A 21,454-nucleotide genomic window follows, 5' to 3' on the forward strand; every position below is an offset into this window, starting at 1 on the left:
AGGATGCTGACTGTCACTGCACGTCCCTGAAGACCGGGTCTCTGGGACCTCGGCTCTGCAGTGCTGCCCAGGGGCCAGTCAGTGCTACCAGGGTGCGGGCTGAGGCCCCCTCAGGTGCTGGGATCGCCGGGTTTCTGCACTGCAGAGTCTGCTCCTGTGTCTGTCTCTGCAGCTTCCGCGTGGTGGACTGCCAAGGTGCTCGCCCTTGGTACTACATTTGTCTGTTTTAATCGTGTTTCAAAACCTGTGGCAGGTTGGGAGTCCAGCAGGGAATTCTGCTGGAATTGTGGGATGGGGTCAGAGCACAGCACCTCCTGAGGAACCCTCCACGTTTCTGAGGCCACTCCATTGCATCCCACTGCCTGTCTTTTGTCTCTGTGGATGTTTATTGAAGTTCCCAGGAAAGCCCCGTGTTCCTTGATGCGTCGTTTGATTGTAAAATGGGCTTACTGGGTACAAAAGTATTTTGAAAAACGCAGAAAGATGTGATTTGAGGTGGCCTAACGGAAACAGGAGCTTGTGGGGTGGGCCCGGTGCTGAACGCAACGTGGAGCCAGGCCGAGCGCTTCCCTCTGCCACAGAGCAGCCCGGGGAAAGAGTGGCGAGCCCAGGAGGCTTCCCCTGGGAAGAAGGATTCCACCGAGGATGTTGAAGATCACGAGATCTGATCTCATCCTGGGACCTGGCAATCAGGTACCCAGAGGCCATACGTGTGGTCACAAGACAACCCATCCACTGAACTTCACTACCCCAGGACGGCGCCGGCTCTCCTCCCTGCGGTATTCACGGCTGCCTCGGGGAAGAGTGTGAGGTTGCTATGGAAACCAACCGTGGAGGAGGTGGAAGGAGGCTCATTACTTGCTAAGAATCTTTCTTCTCATGAATATTCCTTTAAAAAACTTCTAAAGTTTTTAAAGTTTTAAAGTTTCTAAAGGCTTCTAAAGGTCTTTGAGACTGTATAGCCGATCGCAGGGACAGACTGGTGACGGCATCGTGGCATGAGCTCTTACACGTGCTGCACTGGGGACAGAAACTTCGTCCACATTAGCTCTGCCTCTCCAAGACGCTCCCCGTGGGCCTCCCAGGCCTGAGTGGTTGTCCCCACGTCCCACTGCTAACTAATTCGATGGGTCGGCAGGCACAGGTGATGCCACGATCCGTGGACCACGCCGACACTGAAGCTCCTGGCGGAGAGGAGGTGCCGAGGACAGAGCCGAGGACAGCGGGGGCCTGCCGCGCCCACAGCTTAGGGGATCAGGGATCAAGAAAGTGGCGGGAGTTCTGGGTTCTGGGGAGGCCTCCTCCAGGGAAGCACCGTGCGGGAAGACAGAGGAGATAAGGGAGGTGGCGGGCGAGAGGTGCAGCATGCAGGTGCTCAGCAGGTCCCGGGCGTGCCCTGCTCAAGGCAGCGTGGGCAGCACCGCGGAGCAACAGCAGCCTCTCGCCCTGTGGTGTCCTGAGGTTCTGAAAGCATGGCTGCTGGACTTCCCCTCCCGATCCTGGGTAGGGGTTAGTAGTATTTCAGCTCCAAGAATGGCATATCCGCCCATCAGAGACAGTCCAAGGATGACCTCATCCCCAGCTGCTGCTCCGTTCTCCGGAATCCCCGCTGGGCCCTGCAGGAGTTGACCTTGCATCTCCTCCAGGTTCTCTGGGCGTGTCTGCAGGCCTCCTCCAGGTTCATCTCCCAGGCGCCAGCGTCTCCTCTGGCCTGTCTGGACCACTGTCACCCAGCGGCCGAGTTTTTAAATGTAAGGTAATTATATTTCTAAATTTCCTACTTAGCTCTTTTCAAGATCCTCTACTCTATAATTTTATAGTTCCAATCTCCTTAATCACATCAATAGTTCTTTTAAAAATCCAAGATGTCATTTTCCGTTTTCCCTATTGATTTAAGTTCTCTAGACCTCAGTTCTCATGAGCTGTTCTCTTACATTGGGGCCTGTGCTCTGTGGGGACTTGGTCTCAAGCTTATCATGGTGTCCTGGTTGTAGATATACAGGTGCCAAGGTGACATTGGGCAGCTGGGCAACACTGTCAAGATTGTGGCTCTCCACCAGGGCTCGCATGGCCATTTGGGCCAGGGCCCTTTGCCCAGGTTCTAGGGCAGGGGCCCTTGACCAGCCTCTGGCCTCTCCTGGACTCCAGATGCCCGCCTTCCTGTGAGCCCGATTTTGGCCTCTGTGCCTGGAGGTGCTGGGGATTCAGCCTGGCTTCCTGGGTAGGTCTCTGCCTTTTGAGAAGAACCCTGCTCCTGTTGTGAAATGCAGTTTGTCTTCCTATCACTTCTACATACTTGAAGCCAAAACCCAGAAGATGTAAGGACTTCACCTTGAACAGGAAGTTGGCTGCAAGCTGGAGATAGAGGAAGTGGTGGAGGCTTTTATAGTTTGGATTTCACCCTGAGTGGAATTCGGGGATCACAGAAAAGGAAGGTTTCTTTCAGCCTGTGAGCTCACTATGTTGCAGATAATCCCGCGGCTCTTCTGACTGTGTGGCCTGGTCAGCGCCCGGCAGCAGGGCCACGCTGGCCTCTCCAGTGAGGGAGTGCTCTCTGCGAGTCGGCGCACCTGGCAAGCTGCTCAGCCTCCCTTTCATTCCTAAGATATGTGTTAAACAGCTCTTCTGTGAACAGCAAAGTCATCAGAGGACATTTTGGAACTTCTTCTCTGGACACTTTGAAAGTAGGAGCAAATCCCGTCACCCTACGATGGGTGAAAACCGGGTCTGCAGCCTGGCTGCCCGTGGTGCTGTGTGCCTCTGCCAGGGCAGGGGAGGGCCTGGCAAGCCAGCCAAGGGAAGTCAGAGGCGGCTTGCAAGCTTCTGCTACTGTTAGCGAGTGGAGGAGTCGACAGCCTGAATGCTCTACACTCTGCAGAGTCCGAGGGCATTTATTGCCCCTCAGACCCCCACCAGAATGGGAGGCAGGAAAGTCTCTCTAAGGAAGCTCAGCCCAGGCACCTGGCCCTTCCACAGAAACTGGGCAGCTTGATGACAGACGCCAAGCCCTAAGAGTTTGCAAAATCCCAAGGAGACAAAGGTTGTGGAGAGTTAGTGAGGTAGAACTTCACAGGGGAGACAGACCCCACGCCCAGGATCACAGCCAAGCGGTTTTTCTATTTCGAATGATATTTACATTATTCCTACAAAAGTTGACAATATTTGTTTGCTCTCTTACAAATACTTCAGAAGAACAGGTGGAGATCAAAGAGGTTGTCCAGTTTTCAGTGTTTACACTGCTAATTCCCGAGTTCCAATGAGATTGCTTTTGTGTAAGAGCCAGCCAGTGCAGCCTATTCCGTTAATGATGAACCTAACATGGGTGCGGCTTGGTAGGGGGGAACAGGCTCCCTGAGACAGAGAGCCGTCCTACCCTCTGCCAGCGTGCATATGGACAAGTGCCCTGGGCCAGGCACAGCAAGGTGCTGGAACCTGTTCTTCCAATTAGACTTTGATTTTTTAAGTAAAAGAAGTGCAGTCAGTATCTGTTGTAGATGCTACTCCTATTTCCTTGGTAGATTCTTATCCTAACGAAAGACTAAATTATAATATGCTGTGCTATCAACAGATCAGGAACAATGAAATGCAAAGCCAGGTAACGGCTCTGCAAATCACAATCAAAACCCTGGGGGATTTCTGACCTAATTCTGAGTTATGCGGTCCAGCTGTGGCAGACTGTTCACCAGATGAACCCCTCATTCAGAGCCGAGGAGGCATCTCCTGTGTAGACAAGAGCCCTGGAGACAGAAGCAACAGCAGCTGTGCGTCTAGGGAGCACTCTCTCCCTCTGCAAAGAGTGAGTCTGACTCCAAAACACACCACAATGCATTTCTCTGGAGAAATCTCTCTGGAACAGCCCAACCTTGAATGCATGCAGCTAAGTAATACAGTCTGGATGAGACTTATATTAAACCACTGGGATGGATGCTCTGGATTTAGAATGTCCTACGAAGTCTCGTGTATTGAAGGCCTGGTCGCAGGCAGCCATGACCAGAGGTGGGGCCTTGGGAGGTGACTGGATGGAGGTGCGGCCGCATGGGTGGTGAAGCCAGCCATGCATTGATAACCTGATGCATGACTGCAAGAGGACGCAGACTGGGGTTTGGCTAGTTGAGGAGGCAGGTGCGTGGGGTTGTGGCCTTGCAGGTGCTCACTCTCTCTCTGCTTTCTGGCTACCACGAAGCTTCGCTCTGCTGTGATGCCTCTCCCTAGGCCCAGGAACAACAGTCAGATGACCATGGACTGATACCTGGGACACGGTCAGCCAAAAGAAACCTTTCCCCTCTTAAATTGGCTTTTCTTGAGAGCTCTGTCACAGTGACGGAAGCTGACTAGCAACCACCTTAGCTGAGTGACAGTAGAGGAGCTGTAGGAAAACCCACCGTCCACACCTCTGTGGGATGTATTTCTTTTTGATTTGTGGAACTGACCAGGCCTTTTTTTTTTTTTTATTTTTGCCACCAAGGGCTATCATCGAACTAACCGATCACCTGCCATCAAGTCTACATTTCATACTAGCATGAGTTTTTCCCTCTTCTTTTTAAGATAGGAATCATGACTTCATCTTTCTACGGGGCCTGGCACATAGTAGAAGCTCGGTTTAGATCTTCTGAATGAAGAAAGCATTTGATTGTACCATCTCTACCTTTGCTCTTTGTCTTGTTTTTTAAAATAATAAAGTCTTTGCATTAATGAAGTATTATGATTACATATGAAGCATATGTCCATGAAAAGTTCCAGATGTTGCTTTATATTAAAAGATTTTTAAGTTCACAGGTCTTTAAAACCATCTAAGAGAACAAGGAGTATGATATTAAAATTAGACACACTGCACTTTTTATTTTATCAGTTTTAATCCACGTACCCTGTAGGCTGAGAAAGTCTCGGTACCCCTCCCTTCTGCATGTCTTTAACTCCTTTCCTTTAGATGTGGGAAACAAGTAGAAATTTAGGAATATTCTCTGTCCCTTCCTTTAACAAGTGACCACCACTGGGCACCTGTGACCTCGCACAACATGTGCAGAGGTGACAGTTGTCCTACCTAGTTTTTTCTCTTCTTTGAGGTACTTCTTAAGGATAAGACTTCCACCCCTAAACTTCACTTTTAAAGGCACCACTCAATTGTTCTGGCCTTCAGAGTCGTGCAGACGTGGCTACGACCTAAGTCCACCCCACTCTCACGACCCCAAAGGAAACAGCCCTGAGGGTGGCTCCCCACTCCTGCCCTCCCTCCTCAGCCCCGGGCAGCCGAGCGCCCACCTTCCCTCTCTCTATGGCTGTTCTGGATGTTCCCGTGGATCCCGGCCTGCTAGTACCACACGCAGCATGTTCTGCCCCTTGGCACTTGAGGATGGCTGGGTGCCGTGCCAAGGCGTGTGCTGCTGGGCATCCTTCCACAAGCTCCTCGTCCAGGTGCATGAGTTCTCTGGAGAAATGCCTCACCCCACCCAGATTGCAAACGTGTAGCCACTGGAGCTGTCAGGAGAGCAGGAGCTGAGGATGCGAAGAGCAGCCTTTAGCCGAAACCTCTGGAAGACCACGGGTCAGCGTTCGGCCACACAAAGGCTCTTGGAAGACACAGTGTGCGACTCACGGCTCCCCGGCCATGTCAGCAGAAGGCAAGAGCAGGATGAGAGGAACTGTGAAGACCCCGTGGAGAAGCCTTTGTCAAAGGAGGGGCCCTTCACACGCAGGAGACCCAGGGTCCTGAGGATTTGTTACGCAGAAACGCCACCAGCTTGGACTGAGAGGAAGGGAAATCGTGACAAAAGAAGGCTGTTGGACCCCAAAACACTGAGGCAGAGGACAGGCCAATCAGACTTCCGGCTCCAAACCCAGGCTCCGCTGCGAGCCCCAGGGCATCGCTGCAGCTGGAAGGCCCAGAACGTCCCCAGTGCGTTTGGGAACCCTGGGAGCTGGTGGCAGCCTTCTTCCTTCGGTTTACCCCTTTGAACAGGGACGTCCACAGGGGTCGCCCATGCCTGTCCTGACCCTGCGTTTTAGGAGCTGGCCTTTATTTCTTTAGGCACAGATCCACAAAAGATGAATTCTGCCCGGGGTGGAGCTCACCCAGAGTCTCACCGTGACTCTTAGATGACTTGACGAGATCTGGGACCTCGGAGCCAATGACATTTTGGACTTGGAGTCCATATTATAATAGATTGAGATTCCTGGGTGCCTTGGGATGGAGGGAACGAATGTACTCTGCAGGTGGGATGGAGGTATTTGGGGTCAGAAGGTAGGGAGGTGAGACGATGCCCATCAGAACACACATGTGCACTGCTACTATGCAACGGTCCTGTTCCCTCCAAAGTCCACGCTGAAGCCCTAAGCCCCAGGTGACAGTACTGGAGGACAGGGCCTTTAAGGAAGCAATTAAAGTCAGTGGGGTCAAGACTGAGGCTGCAGTATGATAGGACTGGGGTCCTCATAAGAAGAGGAAGAGACCAAGAGCTCACTCTTGGCATGAGCCACACGTACACACATGGAAAAGGGCCACGTGGGGACTTGGCAAGAAGGTGATGTCTGCCAGCCAGAGAGAGGCCTCACCAGAACAGAGGGCTGCTGGTGCCTTGACCTTGGATTCCAGCCTCCAAAACCATGAGAAAATAAACCCTGCAATCTAACTCGCCGAGCTACGTATCTAAGAGCAAACCCAAGCAGCATCTTCATAATTTGGATTTCCAGCTCCTGCAGTTAGTCACCAGGAACTCAGCTGCTGTGTGCACACAGAGCTTGTGCTTTGTGATCGTCCTAAGTTTACTTACGTGCCCCACTAACATAGCACCTAGAACATTCATTTTGTCTATAAAAGCTTCTTCTTCGTGTCAAGTAGAAATAATCTACTTGAGTTGCTGAGAAAACCCAGCTTGATTAAGAAAGCTACGGTCCAAATACCTCAGCACTACCTGCAGCCACTGATGGACGGTGAGAAATGAAATCCATCATATATAATGCAGTATAATTTCATTCTCCTAGTTATGCATGATGTAGAATCCCACCAGTCATACAGTTATATATGTATATATGGTAATAACATCCAATTCATTCTACTCTCCTTCCTACCCCCATATACCTTTCTCCTTCCTTCTATCTAATCTAAAGCAACTCTGTTTTTCCCTAGTGTCCCCCCCCAACCCTGCTCCTTATTGTGAAATAGCATCCTCATATCAGAGAAAAAATTCAGCCTTTGGTTTTTGGGAATTGGCTTATTTCATTTAGCATGATATTCTCCAGCCCCATCCATTTACCAGCAAATGCCATAATATCATTCTTTAAAGCTGAGTAATAGTCCATTATATATATACATGCTACATTTTTTTTATCCATTCATCTGTTGAAGGGCACCTAGGTTTGTTCCATAGTTTAGCTATTGTGAATTGAGCTGCTACAAACATTGATGTGGCTGCATCACCGTATAATAATATGGTATAATACACCGTTGCTTGTATTCTTGATAATAACCATTCTGACTGGAGTGAGATGAAATCTTAGAGTAGTTTTGATTTGCATTTCTCTAATTGCTAGAGATGTTGAACATTTTTTCACATATTTGTTGATTAATTGTATTTCTTCTGTGAAGTGTCTGTTCAGTTCCTTAGCCTATTTATTACACTGCATTATACATGATGTATCAAAGTACATTCTACTGTCATGTTTAACTAATTAAAACAAATTTTAAAATTAAAAAAAAAATTCCAAGTTACATTGATTCTTGCAGTCATCAGGTTCTAGGCTAGCCAGACAGACAGCAAATACACCTTTGCAGCTTCCAATTAACAGATGCTTTCGAGATTTTAAAGCGAACACCTTTGAGTATATTCCCAACGTCAAAAGATGTGTAAACAAATAACAATTTAACAACTGTTTTATTAGGGCTTTGTGCTGAGGACGTTGAAAGCACAGATTGGGGTTGGGCAAACTTTGAAGACTGGAGGTGGGGACATGTAAATGAGGCTTGGAAGAACGCACAGGAGCCTCAAAAATGGAAGAGGAAGAGCAGCTCATCAAGGAAACACAACTTTCTGAAAAGGCTTGTGAGGTTTTGGAGGAAGACAGAGCAGGGTGATGAGCCGGGACCACATGGAGTGAGTGGTGGAGGACTTAACAGGTACACTGAGGCAGGTGTGCAGACCTGGGAGGCTGTGTGCAGACCTGGGAGGCTGTGTGTAATGTACAAAGCTGCTCCTCCGCCCATCAGGCGCAGCCATTTTCCCCGCCTCCCAACCACTTGTCAATCTGTGAACATCCTGGCTAGCTATTGGTCCATCAGTCAGCTTGCAAGTATCCTTCTCCGTTATTGGTCCCCTGTTAGCCCGGCGGAATTCAACTGTTTACTGTAGCTTCCCCGCCATCTTTTTCTATTCTTCTGTCTGTCCTCCTCACTTTTCTCTATCTTCCTGGCTTTCCACTCTCTCTAGCGTGCACCCTTTCTTTTCCTTTCTCTTTTCCTCTCATTTTCTCTTTTCCGCTGCAGGGAGACACTCTGTTTGCTTAATAAACTCCCTTATGTGATTTCCCGTGTCTGGCGTGGGTTCATGGAAATTCCCTTACATTGTGGAGGAGCAGGAATCTCTAGTGTGTTCAGAGACACCATCTTGGACATGGTATTCTGGAAGTGCTCTAGCAAAATTGATTTTTTTCTCCAAGTGAAGCCAGAATTAAGGTCAGGCAATTAGTGTAGAAATAGGGGATCAGGTCAAATCGAGGAAATGAAGCCATGAAAGTCACCTGCCTCTGGAAGTTGCAGACTGCCCCTGGAAGAATAGAATGTCAAGGATCTCCAGAGTCCATTGATTACCAAATTTACCTGCCTTTATCAAGGACAGCAAGCAAGGAGATGCTAATTAATGCCCCCTGGGCCCTTGCCTGGCTGAATCACTTTGGCCCTCCCCCTGCCCCATCCTTTTCTCACTTTTTACATCTCACCTGCAAAACTGGGCCTAGTCCTGTAGGCAGGAAGGAGAGATAAGAGGGAGAGAACTGGAGAACAAAAGAGACCTTAACCTATAAAAGATGTAGGGTGCGCTCACTTCTTGGGACTTTAGAACATCAGCCATGGCCCCCTTCTTCCTCCCGGGAGAAGTCTGTATTATTACCTTTAAATAAAGCCTGCTTAATATGCTTGCCTTGGCGGCTTCTCTAGTGTTCAAAGTTCAACTTTAGAAGGAAACGGCGGTATCACAAGTAGCAGAAAAAACTGACTTAACAAAATTGTGTTTTCTATATGTTGAGTTTTCCCTCCCAAACTTTTTGCTGAAACCTTCTAATTTCTGCTGGTTAATATAAGAAGTAAAAAAATAAATAAAACAGTATCTAGGAAGCAAATATAAATGAAAACATTCAGGTGCACATGAATAGACTTGGTATCTTTTTCTTCTTGTCAAATATGTTCACGGCTATGCTTCTAATATTTTATTTCAGATGTTTTCTGTTACCAAGATTGCCCCTCCTTTCTGTGTAGGGATGGACTGTTATCAATGCTTCCTGAAGGTGTGCAACACAAACTGTCCCCTGGCTTGTTTTATTTGGCTTCAATATGGTTGTTTCAATGGGGAGGGGGGCGGGAGCAGAAATGAAATCCATTTGATCCTGAGGCCTGAGCACAAATGGCTAAGCAGCATAGCTATACGGTTTTTTTCTGTGTCTAGCTTCATCCATGTTTTCAGACCCTATGGTAAGAAATATTTAATTATAACATGATGAATGTCATCAATGGTTTTCATTTAAGAAACAGACTTGCCATTGTTTGCCAGGGGGTCTTGTTAGAGTGAGAGAAGAGGCAGCAAACTCTCCCCTCAGCTGAGGAGGCAGCTACAGGGTGGGCCGGGGGTCTTGCAGACCTGCAGCTTCCCCAGAGTAGCCACAAGGAGGCAAGATCAATGCCACGAGGAATCTGTGCATAAATACATGCTCACATATTCTTATGAAATAAATATAGGGAACACTTCTACTCACTTTATAGGTTTTATAATTTGGGGTAAAGGAAAGAAAAGGGGAGGAGATGGGAGATCAGTGTTTGGCTTTCACAGTGTGTGGTCTGCGGACACTGTTATACAAATACGATCAGAAGGAATACTTGAATAGACCCCAGAAGAACTACAACCAGACATGGTGGACAGGATACAGTCCAGGGACTGGCACAGAATGGACAGTTGGAGAAAAGGGTTGTCATTATTTTGATTTTTGTTGGCTGGTTCAATATATTTCTTTATTGTTTATTTTTCTATTTATACTTATGACTTGTACAATAAAAATCAATAAAGCCACATTCAAGTCACGAGCAGATCCTCAGACCCAGATTCAGAGCCTGAGCCGGTGCATGTCTTCAGGATATGTCAAGGCCACCAAGGTCACCTTCACTGTGACTACACCATCTGCAGCATGAGCAGAGGTGTGCAGTACCCTGGGTGGAGAAGGAGCAGGTGGACGATTCTGCAGTGCCCAGGTAGACACGAGAGACCCCAAACACCTGTGCCACATAGCAAATGCCCTCCCCCCATTTTAAGAGGGTGTTTATTTCAGAAGTCTTTATCTGTCATATAGAATGTATGGGTTCAATCTGCATTTTATTGGCCTTTTGGGCTGATCTCTCCTTTTTCTGCTGGTGTCTGCTAATTTAGTACAGACTGTAAGTGGAGCTCGTACCTGTGGAATGCATACAAGGAGAGCAGTAATAGAAAGAATGCTGGAAAAATGAACCGTCTTTTCCTCCCAAATTTCAAAGAGCATCAATGTTCAACTCAATTTCTATTCCCTTCTCAGCGGCAAAGATGATACAAAACCAAATTTGGCCACCAGGGGGTGTCCCCTAGTGCCAGGAGGGAGGAGTGTGGAATGGTTTGCCTGTGGACCAGCAGGAAGAGGGGACCAGGCAGGCAGGGCAAGGACCCAGAGCCTGCACATCATTTTCTGGTTCCAATCTCTAGCCCACAACGTGGACGGCCTGCAAGACAGGGTGTCTGAAAGGTGGGCAAAGCCGTTTGTTGGTCCTTGTATCAATCAGGGCCTGTCCTGGCTGCAGCAAAGCTCCACAGGAGGTCTGGGGGCAGGAGTCAGAAATCAGTCTCCCTGGGCCCAAATCAGCCAGCAGGGCTGCCCACTCCCAGGCTGACGGTGTTCCTTGGCTTGCTGCCAGTTACAGGGTCATCTCCTCTTCAGTCTGTGTCCAGTCTCCTTCTGTCATTGCACCTGGGGCCCAGTGGACAATACAGAATACAGGCGTACAGTGTGACCACATCAGACCGCCCCCCTCTGCCACAGTACCCAGCACTCACTTACAGGGATTTGAACCTGGACATCTTTTTGGTATGGGGTGTTAACCCACTCATCCCCGGGGCTCTCTGGCCCATTTCCCACTAACTCACAACTTTAGGAGTCAAGCCCTGAAGAAGTGACAATCACTTGCTGAATTTAAAGAAAACAGGCACAAAGTGTATGCGCAAGAGAAAAGCGTGAGAGAGACCGAGCACGTCCGGGGACCTGCAAGCTGCCACGCAGCCTGGTCTGCAGGGGTGCAGCACCTTGCTTCCGAGCACCGAGTTCATTCTGAGAGCAACTGGATCTGGGGAACCCGACACAGCCATGTGGGAGGGACGGGGCGGGAGAAGTGACCACTGTGCTTACAGAGGGTGGGCTGCTCCGGGAGCAGGCAGGCCAGTTCAGCCTGGCCCCCCCTGCACCCCTCGCCCTCCGCTTCACTTCGGGCCATTTCCCCCCTGTTCTCTGATTCTATTATGGGATAGATGTCTATGTCTCCGACCCTGAGCTGGTAACTCAGCTCAGACTCCTAAATTGCTGCCTTTGGTTCCTGGTTGGCCAAAATGCTCCCTGAAATAGCAACCAGGCCGTGGCAGCACGTGGTCCTGAACGTTCTCAAAACTGATCTGAAACTTGCCGTAAGTCTCATCTACACCCAGCAAGGGACGCCAGAGAAGCCAGGGTGCCACGGTGAGATCTGCTTTCTCACAAGGAGCACCTGTGCCCGGGGGCGGGCTGCACAGTGGGGCAGTGCCTGGAAGGGCCCTCTGGACAAACAGGCAGGCATGCGGCCCGGCTTACAGTCTCCCCGAGGGTGAGCGAGCAGCATCGACGGCCATCCTTTAGAAACATGGCCCTTTAGCTTGAGGAGTCAATAAATAACCATGGTGCACCTAAGGCTCCTGGAATTAACGATGGAAAGTCAGAAGAGAGACACTAAGATGCTCTCGGGCCCCAGGTCTCCGCGCTCCGAAGCCTGCGGCTCCCTGGAAGGTTGGTGGCAGTGGAAGCTCATCCTTTCCTCCAGGAGATTCTGTCAGAACGCCCTCTTTTCAGATTTGTTTCAATTTCCGGCGACTCGGATTCGCTGTCCGAGCTCGAGGAATGCAGACTGCGTCCTCACGGCTCTCACAAGTCAAGGGGTCTCGTGTGGCAGACACTGCAGCTGCCTCCTCCAAAGCCATGGCTGCCTCTCACGATGGATGGAGGACTCCTGGGAAGGGCCGGCTTTCCCAGCGCCCCTTCAGCCACGGCTCCAGGCAACAGAGGCGCGCAAATAAGCTGCCTCCTGGCTCCTTCCAGGGAACGATTCCTCCGCGGTGGAGAGGGATGGAGAGGGATGCGTGAGGCAAGTTCCCGCCCCTCCTTCCCAGTGAGGTTGCTGCAGTCACTCAGCCCCGAGCGGGCAGCAGCGAAGGGTGGAGGCAACCTGACCGGGTGACCTGAGCCCCTGGGTCACCGGGGACCTGTTCTGTGCCACACTGCAGACACCTACAACCTGAGCAATTTGTGCAGCTGTCTTGGTGCTTGCAGACACACGCATTTTAACTGACAGCACTGGGGTTGGGTAAGTGCTCGAGCCCAGGGATGGGCCGGCCAGTCTGGGGACTCTGAAACTCGGCAGCGCTTGTCTGCTCACGGGTAGCCCTTCTCTCCTCCCTAGGGATAAACTAACTTCACATTTCCAGCAGGTTCTGGACACGGTTATCACGCAGACCTTGGCACAGACAGTGGGAGCGATTAGAGTTCAGCCTGAAATCCAGAGCCTGGTGTCCCAGACTCTCCCAAAGTGCTGCCGTGACCCCTGCCCTGAAATCCGGAGCCTCACCATGCCTCTCCTTGCCCTCCAGCCCCTGGGTGTTCCTTCTACGGCCACTTGTGATGGCCCAGGGTGGCCTTTCCTCTTGGACCTTTCTTTCCACCTCCACTGGGCCTTTCAGCATCTGTAATGCTCATTCTCCATGAAGCCCACCACGAAGGCCCCTGTTCTCTCCTGTACCCTGGACTATCACAACTGTCACCTGCAGCTACGGTCTGGGTAAGAAGCATCCCCCAAGGACGCATGTGATGAAGATTGGCCCCCAGTGAGCAGGGTCAGAGGTGGGGCTTCAGGAAGTGGTTGGACCGTGAGGACTCTGACCTGAGCACTGGATTAAGCCACTGGTAGCTAAAGCCACGACTGGCAGGTGCGACCTTGGAGGAAGTAGGACACTGGAAGGCAGTTCTTCTCTCCACGCCCTGCCCTCTCTCTGCTTCCTGGCTGTCAAGAGCTGAGCAGCTTTCTTCCACACCTCCTTCCACCATGATGTCCTGCCTCACCTCAGGCCCAGAGCAAGGGCGAGAGCCAGCCATGGATGGAGCCTCTGAAACCATGAGCTAAAACAGATCTTTCTTCCTCTAAGTTGTTCCTGTCAGGCATTTGTCACAGTGACGAGAAGCTGACTGACACGCCTGCAATGCTCATCCACAGTGGTCACTCCCAACCAGCACCAACACATGGGCTGTGGGCAGGAGCGACGTGGACAGCCACCACGGCCACAGCGAATCTCTGCTCATGACCGGAGCAGACCAGACCCACCCTGTCACCCAGCGGCAGATGGGTTTGAACGGCACCAAGGAATCCAGGAAACAGCCCCAGTTGCCCGAGGCACACGCAGTCACCTGTGCTTCCTCTGATCAGACCCTGGGCCAGGTGTTGGTGACGGATGAGATGTGACAGGACTGGACTGTGGGGGTGTTTGGGGAGAACAGAGAAAGTGCCTAGAAGATAGGGGACAAGTCACCTGTCTCTACAGGGCTCAACAGTAATGAGGTGCATGTTGTTACCATGTAACCAAGGTCTTCAGTCACTGCTGAGCTGTTTGCAGTTTTCACAGGGAGCTTGTGGGACTTTATGATGAGACAATCCAATGCCAGGCAGAAGCTGGGCACCTGTGCCACCTAAAGTACAATGAATCTCACAGACATATTGAACCAAAGGACCAGCATGAGAGCATGTACATCATATGACTAAGTGTATAATGAAAAAGCATAGAAGTTGAGACGATCCCAAGACATTAGACATTTAGTTTCCCCAGGGAGGGATCCCTGCTGAGGACGGGCTTGAGGGGCCCTCGGGGGAGCCGGCTACATTCTGTGTTCGGAACGTTCAGTTTGAAAATGCATCCAGGGATAGAATATCCACAAACACCCAGATATTCTATTTGTATGTGATATATAATGTTTATACTTTTATGTGTATTATAATAGAATGTTTTAAAATATTGTTTTCCAAAATTTTAAGAAGATAAGTTGGGGTTGAGCAGTCCGGTCAGACTTATACCTGTACTGGATAGCAGTGCCATTTTGATTACACAAAAATAATATCTATGTTACGTTCCCACCCAAAGACAAGCACCTCTCCTATTCTGATCACCTGCACTTGGCCTGATCCTAAATCCTACCTTCAGTAGGACTTCCCAGTGTCCACGGTTCTCCCTGTACATATCACCTGGGTGTGGTCTAGTGTGCCCATCACGCTGCTGTCCATCTCAAGGCAGAAATCCAAAAGCACCAAGTGCTGGAAGGTTCTAAAGCAACTATGCCCTGCAGACTCTTAGACTCCTATGACGAAGGTGATGCCCCTGAAGAACAGCACGGTGCTCCTCATCCGAATGCAAGAATTATAGCTGCCCCTAAAAGACACCTGATGCATCCAACCCACCATAGCCTCATAGTTCACACCTGAAACTACAAAAGGTAACTCTGAGTCTACTATTCCAAAGAGAAATTTAGAAAAGAGCACAGACCAGCAAGGGAGAAATGAATGACAAAATTGAAAAGGACACATTCTCATCTGGTGACTCCCTCTGGAGGTAAGATTGCCTTAAACACTTTTAATTTGATTTCTGAAACGTCAATTGTGCAGAACGGGTAATAATCAGGCTGCATTACAGAACAAGCAGCCTTGATGCTCAGGATGGCCGAGACCCTTCCAGACCAAGGGACCCATGTGGCCTTCCACACTCACCAGGTTCTTCTCACCAAGCTAAGGGGCCGTGTGCGCCGGGATACAGCTCACAGAGAGACTGAGTTGAATGAGTTCAGAACGGAGAAGTAAAAGCAGAGGCTGTAATCTGATTTTCCAGAATACAAGACTGGAAACCAGTAGTATTTAGGAAAAAAAAAATTTACGTATGTACAGCAATTTCTAAGTCTGCCAAAAATGGAGGCCATGTTGGGTGGGAAGCCTGGCGCCACGGGAATGCACCAAGATTGTGTGCAGGGTTTCCAAAGTGCCACTGCTGTTCCTGGGACTCTCCCCGTGTGGAGAATAAATGCAGCGCCTCATCAGGTGGACGCTGCTGCTGCCCTTAGTCATGTCTCGGTCACTAGATCAGTTTCCAGTTATCTGCCCAGTTCAGTAGGTGTGTCATTTAAGGAAAGGGGCAGTAAAACACGTCCCTGAACGCTCTTCTCTCCCCTGAAACCTAGCCAAGTTAGGAAGCACTGAGCTGTCCCATCCAGAATGCCCAGACACATGTCATCCTGATGGACGCTGGCTGTCTGTCCGCAGGGCTGGGAGTCAGAGCAAGCTAGTGTTATCTTAGGAAGCTGGCCCTTGGGACGCTGGATGATGCCATTGCCTCTGCAGCCTAACTCGTCAACCCCTCTCCCTGTGGTAGCTGCCGTGGATCAGAGCCCCGTGGAGAAGAAAGGGTGACCCAGGTGGCTGCCCCTGGACACAGTGTCCTAGGGAGAGGAGGCCCCACTTTCCTGTGCAGCACTGGAGGACTGCATGTGGTAGAAGTGCCAGTCCAGCCTACACCCCTGGGCTTTCTGGCAAAGCATCTGTCCAGTCTGTCACCCCTGGACCTTCCCCACCAACCTTTTCAATAAACCCTGCATCTCCTGTCCTCTCTCTGGCTTCCTCCTTGATCTCTCAGCAACCCACCTTGATGCTCTGGTGCAATTGGGTTAAGCTTTGCAACGGGCTTCGGGCCCAGCATCACGACACCTGTGTTTTCCTGACACTCACAATGCTGTGACCTCCTAGCACTGAGCTTCGCGGAGAACACTCAGCTTTTCCATACTTCTTCCAGGACTAAGCATGGCGTGCTCAGCTCCCAGCGGGGATCACTGATGCTGGATCGACAGGTAGGTACTGGTGGCTGACATGAGATGTTCTGAATATTAGTGAGTTTGAGGAATCTCTGGGGCTAGTGGCAGGTCGAATGATTTGAGACCCTTCTCTTCCTGCCACAGTTTTGAATGCTAAAAGCCACTGGCACTGCAGGAGAGTGGACATGCGGAGTCTGAGATGGGGGAAGCTAAGGTACAACACTGCAGCTGACATCCCTAAACCCAGGCACCTGCGCCGAGACACATGACCTGCAGCAGTAAGACCACCATGGAAGCCGCAGCTCCACAGGGGTGAGCAAGGACTGCGTGCATGTGACCGAGGAGTGAAAGGGAACTCCCCTCTTCAAAGCCTTTCTGGGACCCAGAGGTCCACCTGAGCCCCACCTGGCACTGGCCTCTAGCTCATGGCTGTCCCTGACAACTGGGGTCAGCATGCAGAAAGCGCGGTTCACAGTGACTTTATTCTCCATTCATGGCAGTGGGGATGCAGGAGGGCGGAGCGGCCGCCTCCAGGGGCAGTGGAGCAGCGCCAGGGCTGAGGGAGGCGTCGGCTCGGTTTCTTGAGCCTGGCATTACTCAAAACACCTCCCTGCCGCCAGCCATTGCAGCTCCCCAGCCATTGCATCCCCCATCTTAGTGACACTTGCGCGAGCCCTGGGCAGCCAGTGACAGGGACATGTGCTTCTGCTCTGGGAGGGTGGCAGAAACTGCAAGTGACAAACACCACTGTGTGCTACATCCCAAAGGGTCCCAAAGGGAGTGACACACCAGAACCAAGGCATGCTTATGTAAGGCACAACTCCAAGCAAAGCAAAGATAGGTGTGTGTCCCCAGACCCGAGGGGACTCGATTTCCTCTACAGCAATTACAAATACACCGTTGTCGGAGTCCCCCGCTGGGCTGCAGCGGCAGCAGCACCACCACAAAACCAAACAGGTCTTTGTCTTCAGGAGTCCTCCCCCAGCTCCTCCATTTAGGGTCCAACTGCTGAGCCTATTTTTCTCCTGTTCACAGTGTCGCATCCCAAGTCTCCCTGGTCCAGATGCCTCTGGCGTATTTGTGGACTCGCTCACAAGGACAATGTGATGCTCAGCTTTTCAGAACTGCTGCTGGAACCTCTTCAGTGTTAGGCAAGTCTTGATGACACTTTTTTCACATATAAATGCCCAGATTGTCGAGTTCTTTTTTTTTTTTTTACAACTTCCCCATCATTTTTTAAACCTGAAAGCTTAATTGGGATAAAATTTACATATCATGAATTCTGCCTTTTACCATGCACAACTCAGTTTTTTAAAAATACAGTAGCAAATGTGCATCCACAACCACTATGGATTCCACCATATTTTCATCACCTGGAAAGGGCATTCCGTGCCTGTTAGCAGACACTACACTTTTTCCTGCCCCTCTCCTTCCTTTCTCTATGCATTTGGTGCTGAAATCATCCCACATGTGGCTTTTAGGGTCCAGCAGCTTTCATTTAGTATATTGTCCAGGGCTTTCCGTGCCCAAGGTGTGGCCCTCTCTTCCTTTCTAGGCTGCGGAAGCGTCTGCTGTATGATTGGTCACGCCTGCTTGTTCATCTGCCAGGTGACAGACGTTTGGGTTGTCTGCACTGTTGGACAACCACAAACCATGCTGTCAGGAGCCTCTCATATACAAGTTTCTGTACAAATATGCTTCTGGTTTTCTTGGTATTTATCTAGAAGTAGAAATACTGCATAATGTGCACCTCTATGTTTAAACTATTTCCCACATTTCTGTTCCAATTTCTCCACATCCCCGCCAGCACTTGCTATTTTCCTTTTTGTTCTTTGCTCTTGGACTTTATATTCACCCTGGTGAGCATGCAGTGATATTCCATTGTGGTTTTGACTGTCATTTTCCCAATGTTTAATGGTGTTGAGAATCTTTTACTTATTGGTCACTTGTCTTTCTTTGGAGAAACTTATATTTAAACATTTTGCCTGAATTTAAGTTGAATTTTACATTTTGAGTTGTGAGTTCTTTATCTATTCTGGATACAACCTTTGCTGGTTGTAAATATTCTGTCATATCCTGTGAGTTGTCTTTCCACGTGCTTGATGGTATATTCTGATATGCTGTAGACTAAGCTGGACAAAACCTAATTTATCTATTTGTTCCTTGGTACTTGCACTTCTGCAACAATATCTAAGAAACTGTTGCCTAGTCTATGGTCACTAAAGCTTATTACTATGTTTTATCCTTAGAAATTCTATAGTTTTAGCGCTTATATTTAGGCACTAGATCCACACAACAGCTTTCGCATACAGTGTAAAGTAAGGGTTCGACTTCACTCTTTTGTGTGTGGAAATCCAGTTGTACCAGCAAAATTTGTGGAAGACTATTCTATCCCCCTTTCATGGTCTTGCACCTTTGTCAATATCAATTAACTCTGGATATGTAGAATTATTTAAGAATTCTCAGTTCTAATCCATGGGTCTATATGTCTGTACAGATGCTAGCATGACATGGAATTAATTACTGTAGTTTTAGGGTAAGTTTTAAAATCAGGAGGTCAAGTCTTCTAATTATTCTTTCTAAACAACCTTGTTTGGCTATTCTGATTCCTTTGCATTTTGTAAGCCTTTTACTATCAACCAGTAACTTATTCAGTAAAGGCAATTGGGATTATCAAGGGGTTGAAATGAACCTGCAGATCGATTTGGGGAATTGGCTATGTTACAATGTTACATCTTTCAATCCATTTACATGAGGTCTTTTTTCTCAATTGCTTTAATGTATTTTTATGAGTGCATCATAGTCATACATAATATTGGGGTTCGTTTTTATATAACCCTACAAGCATAGAAAGCAATGTGCCCCCCATTCAGTCCCCAGTGCTTCCTCTTTCCCTCCCTCCTCCCTTCCCTCTACTGGGTTCCCTTCTATTTATTTATCATTTTTAAAAATTATTGCTTCATAGGTAAATGTACAAGGGAAGTTCACTGTGGGTCTTCACATGTGGACACAGGAGAGTGGTCAGCTTCACACCATCCTCCTCCCCTGGACCCTCCTCCCCCTTCTTGATCTCCTTTGACTCAGATCTTCAACTTTCTCCAGTTTTGGAGTTTGTGGTATACAAGTCTTATGTTTCTTTTGTTACATTCATTCCCAACAAATGAATGTAACGTTCCTTTTCTTATTCTTTTTGAAACTATTTCAAGTGGAATTGTTTTTGTAATTCCCTTTTTGGATTATCACGGCGAGGGCACAGACATAAGCGATTTGGTGCACTGGTCTTTCATCTTCCATCCGGCTGAACTCATTTATTATTTATAATGAGCATTAGGATTTGTGGGTTCATTAAGACTTCCTACGTGTAGTTCATGTCTTCTATGAATCGAGTTCTGCATCTTTCTTTCCTGTATGGATGTCTTTCTTCTGATCTCTCACCTAATGGCCCTGGATAGAAGCTCCAAGGGGATGTGGAATGGAAAAGACAGAGTGAACGTTGCTGTCTGGTCCCTGGTCTCAGGGGCACTGACTTCCACTTTCTGACACTTCAGGACCCTGGGTACATGGCTGCCGGTTTTCAGGGTGAGAATGCTTCTTTCCTCGCTGTTGAGTGTTTCATCATGAAAGGGCTTTTGCCACATGGTTATTCCATGTCTGTGGAGATGACCTATCCTCTACTCTATCCTATGGGTATTTTCACATTGATTTTCATATGCTGGCCCAAATTTTCTTTCCTGGGATCAATCCCATTTGGTCACGGTGCATAACCTTTCGTGTTGCTGGGTTCTGTCCACTGCTGTTTAGCAAGAGTTTTCCTACCTATCTTCATAAGGACCCTGTCTGTGGTCTCCTCTGCTTGTGACACTGTCATCTAATTTGGTGCCGGCATTCTGGTTTTCCTTTCTCATTTCAGTATAAGGGTGATGATTGTATCACATGCAATATGAAAGCTACATATTTGCCTACATTTTTTTTGTATCCCTCACAAAACTGTCTCACATTGCAAAGTCACCTTCTTTTTCTATCTTAAAGTCTGACACCTGTGCAGCCTGTTTAGGGAGGACTGGGGCTCTGGCTTTGTGCCCCCACACAGGTATCTCTAGGATCACGAGAATGGAGAAAGCAGACTCACGTTCACCTGTGGCCACGTGTTTTCCTATGACAGCTCCACACGGTAATCTCACAGGCCAAGGCGGCTGTATAGATGGCCACTGCCCTCTGGCTCTAGTTCTGTCCACTCTACAAAACCCACCTCACATCCTACCTTCCCGAGAACTTCTAAGGATCTCCGTCCTGAGCGCCTGCAGCGCCTCTGTGGAACCAGTGGTGAAGCGTGGACCAGTGTGTCTCCTTCCCTGAGGGATTTCCAGCGGGGCTTTTACCTCGTCAGTGGAACCTAATGGGTACCGTGACTCAGTACATGTCACTTCAGCGATTTTTAGTATTCATCCTTGATAGGGAATGAGCAATGACAAGATATACATGAAATCATTGCAGCTACAGTGCCACTGTCTTTAGGCTCATCAAAAATGGATAAGTAATTGTGGATTTAAATTTGTGCCAAGCGTTGCTACCCAGTTAACTGTATGAGCAGACTCAAAGCATATAAAATGGATTGTTTTCACTACATCACATTATCACATGGCACAACGAGCATTAGAATCCAGGGCGACTGATGACAGAATCGGTAGCTATGCAGACGGCACCAGAGTAAAGCCTCGCTCCTGGCCCCTTGCTAGTGATCTGCGCTGAGAATGAGTCAGGTACCTGGTGTCAGCAGGATGACCGAGGTGACAATCAGGGAGCAGATGACCAGAATGACCAGCAGAGCGATGGCGATCCCTTTCCAGTTCCTCTGTGGAGGGTTACTCCCCACCAGCTCCTGAAACAACCACAGAAGGAGAAACACCCAGTGAGCAGAACAGGAAGTGCACCCCGCCACTCCAGCAGCTCACCGAGACCCACAACCAAGATGCGACCACGGAAGGGGCAGCTCCCGCCCTCCAAGCTGCTCCAGCTCTTTTCTGTGCCTTTCCGCCGGTGGTGGCAGAAAAACCCTGGGCCGCCCCCCTGCACTAGGGGAGATGAGTCTCAACAC

At 49.2% G+C, this 21,454-nt stretch overlaps 1 protein-coding gene across 7 annotated transcripts in view; it reads right to left on the reverse strand.

The window, feature by feature from the left end:
- Positions 1–21,454, reverse strand: part of Dpp6 (dipeptidyl peptidase like 6) — an 872,193-nt gene that overhangs the window by 313,941 nt on the left and 536,798 nt on the right. For all 7 annotated transcript variants that reach the window (XM_047560556.1, XM_047560558.1, XM_047560555.1 and 4 more), the window contains exon 2: positions 21,124–21,238. In XM_047560556.1, the coding sequence (XP_047416512.1) occupies positions 21,124–21,238 (115 nt within the window). The remainder of the gene's footprint in view (positions 1–21,123; positions 21,239–21,454) is intronic.

Source organism: Sciurus carolinensis, chromosome 8 (assembly GCF_902686445.1).
Source record: "Sciurus carolinensis chromosome 8, mSciCar1.2, whole genome shotgun sequence".
NCBI classification, from domain to species: domain Eukaryota; kingdom Metazoa; phylum Chordata; class Mammalia; order Rodentia; family Sciuridae; genus Sciurus; species Sciurus carolinensis.